This window comes from Phoxinus phoxinus, assembly GCF_949152265.1.
Source record: "Phoxinus phoxinus genome assembly, chromosome: 10".
Lineage (NCBI taxonomy): Eukaryota > Metazoa > Chordata > Actinopteri > Cypriniformes > Leuciscidae > Phoxinus > Phoxinus phoxinus.
The window spans coordinates 22783787-22791493 of NC_136885.1; the positions used below are offsets into that span (position 1 = coordinate 22783787).

General features: G+C 37.8%; 1 protein-coding gene across 1 annotated transcript; it reads right to left on the reverse strand.

Moving 5' to 3' along the window:
• Positions 1 to 11: 11 nt before the first annotated feature.
• tnfaip8l2b (tumor necrosis factor, alpha-induced protein 8-like 2b) lies at positions 12 to 7675 on the reverse strand. Its single transcript, XM_079625158.1, has 3 exons — positions 7376 to 7675; positions 3247 to 3566; positions 12 to 1421 (listed from the first exon to the last, which is right to left on the reverse strand). The coding sequence occupies exons 2-3, from the start codon at positions 3562 to 3564 to the stop codon at positions 1179 to 1181; spliced, it is 561 nt and encodes a 186-aa protein (XP_079481284.1). The 5' UTR covers positions 3565 to 3566; positions 7376 to 7675; the 3' UTR covers positions 12 to 1178.
• Positions 7676 to 7707: the final 32 nt, after the last annotated feature.

Here is a 7707-nt window from a genome sequence, read left to right on the forward strand (position 1 = left end):
TGTAACGGAACTAAAGCATACATTGTGTTTATTCAGTTAATGTAACAACTGAATTGCAACATTCCATTAATCATGTGCGTTTCTAACCCGAAACACTTTTGGACATTAATTGCATGTTCATATTAGGGTGTGAATTATGAATATGAATGTTTTCCAAACAACAAAATGTAGTCATACATTTACAAACACATTTACAATACAAATACATTACAGTAGCTTACAGTTAAAATTGTGTAAATGATTACAATAAAAAAAAAAAAAATAACATTTCTATTTTAGTATTCTATTGTTCTGACTTTGTGTTCAAGGAAACTGTGATACATTTTTCCAGGATTCTTTGATGAACAGAAAGTTTAAAAAAAAGAACAGCATTTATTAAAAATAGAAATATTATTTTACTAAAATAATTTGTAGCATTATAAATGTCTCAACTGTCATTTTGATCAATTTGATGCGTCCTTGCTGAAACCATAAAACCATAAAACTGACCATAAAACTTTGAATGGTAGTGTATTGCAACACTTAATGCAAATTACATAAGCAATGAGTGAAGGCTGTAAGTAAGTATTTATTTAGTGGCTGTTCCATTTTAGAACACATCAGATCCCCCTCAGAGATGTTCATGTCAAAATATAGTTTCTGACTGTGTAGTGCCAAGCTTAGATTTGTATATCATAGCCATAACCACAGAGTAACACTAGATGGCAGTGTGAAGAGACTAAAACGTGTTAGTGAGTTCTGTTTTTTGTTTTTTTGTTGTCCTAGGAGGTAAATATTCAGCTAAAAAAATGTTATCAGTATTGAACAATACAATGTGCTCTAATTTACAGCAGCGTGGCAGAACCCCAGTGGTTTATACATCATTATTAAAAAATAAGTAGTCTAGAAAACCTCCATCCAACGCAGCTGGAGTCTCAGAGCTTAAAAAAATTGTTCATATATTTTTTACATTTGATCTGAGCTCGCTCAGGCAGTGGTTGTGGCTGTGTTAACACTATCAGGCCACTGAATGATCTAATATTCATTAAAGGCACAGCAACACTGATTCAAAGGTTGAACTGAAGTCTGATGCCGTCAGTCAGTCACTTTCTGCCTTTTCGGTTGCATTTAATGCAGTTCGAGATCACGGGTGGCCCTCCATGCCAATCCTGTTTAAGTCTGTCAGTGCATCACCGTCCTCATAACGTCCCGTTTTCCAGCAGTTTGTTAAGCCCGTTGCAGATTTTAGTGAGGTGGGGTTTGAGGGGCCCGGCTGGGTTGTAAAGCTGGGTGAGGAGCTCATGGTCAGCGTAATGGTTGAAGACGTGATTGATGCGTCCGTGGGATTTTGTTGTGAGGTGAGTATTTACAAGCTTCAGAAGCATGTCCCTACTTTCTTTCAGGATCTCTGACATAACCGCCTTGTCAAATGTGAAATCTACCTGAAAAGGGAAAGAAGAGACGTTAGTGAGCATAACGTACAAAACTGGTTACATATATGGCGTTGTTTAGGACTGCACCACTTGATTTGTTAGAAAAGCTGGAAGCAATTTTCTGCCACTTAATGATCAATTGACAAATAAATAATTAACAAATCAATTGATTCTTTAATTTCTATAAAAGAAAAATATTATCTCATATCATATCACATCATATCAATCTTATCCTGTCCCCACTATGCCAGAAGGTAGCACCCAAAACATAATCATATCATTTCCCAGATGTTACATGAGTTGTCAATGGTCAAAATTGTCAAATGGTCTAGAAATGGCTTGTTTGTTCTATTCTATTCTATTCTATTCTATTCTATTCTATTCTATTCTATTCTATTCTATTCTATGCAGTGTTCCAGGTGGCACCCAAAAAGTAATCATATAATGTCCCAGATGTTAGTTGTCAATGGTTAATGTATGTTCAATTTCTGGAGAGTCTAAACTTTAGATTGTTTATTTAATTGTTTTACCACCTTATTCAGTGGCAATATATATACAGGGGTTGGACAATGAAACTTAAACATCTGGTTTTAGACCACATCATTTATTAGTATGGTGTAGGGCATACTTTTGCGGCCAGTACAGCATCACTTTGTCTTGGGAATGACAGATATAAGTCCTGCACAGTGGCCAGAGGGATTTTAAACCATTTCTCTTCCAGAACAGAGGCCAGGTCACGATGTGATGCTGGTGGAGGAAAACGTTTTCTGACTGGCTCCTCCAAAACACCTCAAAGTGGCTAAAAAATATTTAGATGTGATGACTGTGCAGACCATGGGAGATGTTCAACTTCATTTCATGTTTATCAAATCATTATGTCACACGTCTTGCTGTGTGTATTGGTGCCTTATCATGCTAATACACGACACACCCTTTAGGGTACAATGTCTGAACCATTAGGTGCACATGGTCCTCCAGAATGGTTCGGTAGTCCTTGGCAGTGACGTGCGCATCAAGCACAGTATAGGATCCACCCCTGTGTTTCACTCTGGGCAGCAACAGTCCGGGCGTTAAGCCGCTTTGGGGCTTCTCCACACTGTGATGTGGAAAAGACAGTGAAGGTGGACTGATCAGAGAACAATACATGTCTCACATTGTCCACAGCCCAAGATTTGCACTGTTGGCACTAATGAAACCGACATTTGACATTGGCACGAGTGACCAAAGGTTTGGCTATAGCAGCCCGACTATGAATATTGATGAATACAGTTCCCGACGAACAGTTTTGGTGGAAGCAGGAGAGTCAAGATGCACATTTAATCCTTCAGTGAGTCGGGCAGCTGTGGTTTTATGTTTTAATGGATACAATCCTGGTTAGTACCTGGACATCCTTTTCAGACATTTTCCTCTTGCGTCGACAGTTACTACCTTGGATACCGTTGCAATCGATACACAACAAAGACTTGCTGTCCTGGTCACAGATGAGCCAGCGAGACGCACACAAACAATTTGTCCTCTTTTGAACTCTATGTAGTTTGGAAAATTGCAATATTTGATGTACAGCTGTGCTATTGCTCTGCTAATTCAACTTTCACACTCTGCTCTTACTGATGAAATGTAAAATCAGTGAAGATTGGCACATATAGAGGCGTGAAACCTCCAACACTATATCGGCAAGCCTTTCAGTATATACAAACATACAGGGTTTGTACAATGAAACTGAAACACTTGCCAATAATGTTGGAGGTTTCATGCCTAGGCTATATACTGTTGAATTAATTTAATGGAACATAAATTCAGAAAATACTGCTCAAAGATGGTAGATGTTGTGTACCTCGTGGAAACTGATGGCTGTCATGGCTCCTTGGCGCAATTTCTTTTGGAAATTCTGGGCAAGCTTTAGCTCCTCATCACTGAATCGATTGTGCCTGAAAAGTACCGCTATCTTCACCACCACCTTAATGAGGTCTTTCACCACTTTCTGGGCCTCTGAGCGGTTCCCACTGTACTCTTTTGACACCCGGTAAAGCTCATCTAGAATCTCACTGCTGGTGTCGTCGATAAACATCTGTACCACAGACTTGTTGGCCATTTGGCTCAGGATCTTTTTCTGGGCCTTGAGAGCCATGTCCTTGGAGTTGAATGCCTCCATATCTTAAAAAAAGAAAAGGAGAGATTAATAGTTAAGCAAGAGACTAGCATAACAACAATGTCATGTAAAATGGCATATGCATGTGACTTATCACATGGTGATATTTCTGAAATATCCTTATGATTAATTGTGAATTTTCCGTTGAATTTTATTTCTGTTTGTGTATTGGTAGTGTCAGCCCTGGGAGAACTCCCACCATGGGGAAGTCCCCTTACAGTCTAACTTTCTTTTCTTCAGGGGAAAGCTCATGCCATATAGGACCTCATCATTGCCCACACATCTCATAAACAACACTAATTGTTCTCAAGACTCTCATGACGTGTCATCATATCCAGCACTCGACTCTCAGTGCTGCTCAATATCATCCAAACATCTGTGATCAGCGTGACTATAGCATTCAGTATTTCATCATGTTTAAATGTACATAATGTTGTTGTGCAGTATAATTAAATGCAATTAACTGAACTTTATAAAGTTGCATTTTGGCTGATGTAGAACACAGCATAGCTTAGGATTGCTTCACAGATTGTATAGTCAGGAGAACGTGCAAAGACATGTATGCAAAAAACCCTCATTGCATAGTACTAACAAGTTCCTGCACGAGTCTTCAGAATGCGTCATGATACAGGCATCTATGTGCTTTAATGTGTTCTTCGGTGTATTAATGCAATTTTGAGGTCTTACATATTTGCTATAGAGCTCTTGTCATTGTTGTTTATCTTTTTCTACAGCATTTATTACAAATTCTTAGCTAAATAGATTACGGATATATACAAATGCAATAACTGCAAAGTATATTAACATGCAAATGACATGCACTGTGGTCTTTTAAATGAATCACGACATGCCAAAAGTGATGTCATATTTCAAAGCCGCATTAGCTCTGTTTTGCTTTTTAAATCCAATTCTGTTTATGGCGAAGTTGACAAACCAACCTGATTACATTTTAATGCAGTTAGAGTTTCATTTCCTAATGAACTCTATTCAATTAGAGTGCATTAGAACAGCCATTACGTTCTGTGACATGGAACATCAAAACAACTACATAAATACCGATTTGAACAAATCAACATGCTGTACACTTGAACTGTGAAAGCAGCATAATCCTAGGGTTTAACACTCACTACTTCTCATTTACTCGAATTAGAGCAAAACTGATCTGATGTCCAGTGTTTGACGATGTCTACTTATTTTATTGTATTTTTTAATAAAATATATAAAGTTGGTTCTGCTCTGGACTTCAAACTGTTCCTAAACTCATATGTTAGTTTAAATCAGATAAGGTATTTAAATCATAAATCAGATCAGGCTTATACTGGGCTTGATGTCCTTTTTTGAAGGTTTCCTTTGCATTTTTTTTACTCTAGATTACCTCACTACATAGTGCATACTAAAATTTAATATGCATATACTATTTATAACATAATTTTAAATAAGAAATCACAGTTTGTGTGTGAAAAGTCAATCATGTGCGTCAGGCAAGAGTTAATATCATTTGTTATAAAATATACTTTTTAAAAATACAAGTAATTAAATAATAATTGTAACATTCTTCATATTTGTAAAATATTTTTTAACCTTAAAATTATTTGATAAAATACATTATTTAACAAAATAACATTTATTCATGAATAATAATTAGTTCATAATTGAATATGAATATGATTTGATAAAATGTATTATTTAATACAATTTATTAAATAATATTATTCAGTAAATACTGTATATGTATTCAATCTTTTTAAGATATTTTTTAGGGCCCACACCAAGCTCATTCGTTCCTGACAAGATGAGATATAAGCAACTTTACCTTAATTTGATTAAGATTGACTTTTAATCCAAGACTCTTAGCTAAAAAATCTAAGGTCAAGCAAATTCATTAATTTTATACCTGCTCAGTTACAATCAGCTGAAATTGCATCTGTATCCTATCTCCTGATTTAAAGGTTTGTCACAGACAAGGTAGCCTAAATATTTAGCATTCCTCAGATGACTTTAGCGCATAGCCTGAAGCTCTCTCTCTCTCTCTCTCTCTCTCTCTCTCTCTCTCTCTCTCTCTCTCTCTCTCTCTCTCTCTCTCTCTCTCTCTCTCTCTCTCTCTCTCTCTCTTTGTGTGTGTGTGTGTGTGTGTGTGTTCACGTGTGTAAAGCCCAGGGGATTAACAGGATGTGAGGAATCGTGTTGTTCTTCCAACCTAAAGACCACAGTAGTCACCCTGTTATTACAAAGCAGCAAGCCACAGCACACGCTCCAGTGACAGCACAGAAGAGACGGGTCAAAACCTGCATCTGAGATCCACAGCCTACTCTTTGGGGGTTTTTTTTAATTCCGAGGGGTCAAACGTGACGTTTACAATAAATGTATAAAAATGATAGTGTGGAAAGTCCAGTTTTAAGTGTGTGAGTGGGATCACTTTGTTTCTGAATGGCTCTAGGGTAATTTAAAATGATTTAAAAAGACAGCCCTGCTGAAAAAAAAACCTCCTGCCTAATCCAGCCTATGGTGTACTGATCTTAAACTTAAATTTTTTTTAGATAGGCTAAGCTGGTCTTCAGCTGGCCTACCTCTGAAACCAGCACACAGACCAGCCTGGGCGTCCAGGTATGACCAGTAAAACAGCATATTCTGATGGTAATTTTAGCAGAGAGAACCCTATCCTAAACCAGCATGGATTTAAACTGGTTTATAATGATGTTCTTCATTAACAAAAAGACAATCTACATGGTCTTTCTGATTCGGCTGGTTGACTGAGGTACCCCAGCTGGTTTAGCTAGTTAAGTTGCCTGGTCAGCATACCAGAACCCCATGGGCCAGCATCCAAAACACAACATATGTGGGTCTTTTCAACCTATTCTCTAATAACAGGCTTATACTTATTATTCTGAGGAAATTATTTAATGTATGCCTTAATGTGTATGCCCTTTTCTATACCCATCTTCAGTAACATACGTGTAATACTGGACTTTGCTTGTTCTTGTGCCATGTGTTTCCCCCTCAGTATTTCCCCACAGCACATGAATGATTTGAGTACCGGTATGTGATTCTGTCACATATTGTGAAATTCTTTCCCTTATTACCCAATACAGCCCGTATTTTTTTTAAATAGCATTTTTATTCTATGCATGGGGTAAAGGTCCAGTGTTGTTTTTCTTTGTAAAGTTAGCACTCATATGTATGTGTGAGACTCTCACTCAGCCTGAGAAGTTGTTTTTCCAATATGATCAAACAATGTTCAAACCTGATCATAAGGGAAGTGAAACTCTGGGCTGTTTGGCACAACTTTCCCCCCAGATTTTTTCAGTTAAACCCACAACAGCTTATTTCTCTTGACACATGCTGCTACAAAAAAAGCTCACAATCTATCCATAGCCTGAGTTCACCAAGGTTAGGACACTGCTGACCCTGAATATGAGGCATCACACTCTTTATTTCACTACGAGGTGTTTTCTTCAGATTATAACAGAGACTGGACATTGTTATAACAGGTCCAGCGGATGGAACATCAACTATTCCAATGTGTTTTACTTGTTTAACATGGGAGTGGTTGAACAGAAAAACAAGTTTCAACTTGACATTATTGTCGACAAACCTCCAAATGTTTAAAGCAGACACTTTTAACCAAAGCAACTCTGTAAAACGAAAGCCTCTCTTGCTGTTAAAACAGAACGCTGACATCTTTTTATCTTAACAACTTCTGGAAGAGTGCACCATGCCTTTAATCCATTGAAGTAACAACATCTCGTGTACATAATCACGGAGCTCTCTAAGATGATGGAGGAGAGGGCAGAGGTCAAGACCAAGACAAACTCACCTGGCTTTTCTCTCGTTCACTCTCCCTCTTCTCTTTGAACTCTCTGTCCTCCCTGTGCGCTCAGATCAGGTGTTTGAAATCCAGCATGTGAGTGATGAAATAATCTCCTCAGACGGGTGAAATCAAAGAAAACTCCTCTACAAACTCTTTTCTGCTGTAACAAGCCCACTGTAACAAGATAATTTGACTTGTACTTCCTTGAGGAACTAAATGTATAAGACACACCCATGAGTGTGCTTCTCTCTCTCTCTCTCTCTCCCTCCACCCTGTCAGTGTGTTAGCTGCTGACATGGTGTGTCTGCTTGCCCTGACAAGTGCAACCCTTGTAAAGA

Bases quoted from the DNA above. Each gene is read 5' to 3' on its own strand.
- tnfaip8l2b (XM_079625158.1), bottom strand. From the start codon at position 3,564: ATGGAGGCATTCAACTCCAAGGACATGGCTCTCAAGGCCCAGAAAAAG. The intron at 1,422-3,246 runs GTACACAACATC...TTCCCTTTTCAG, and splicing joins CAGCCATCAGTTTCCACGAG to GTAGATTTCACATTTGACAA.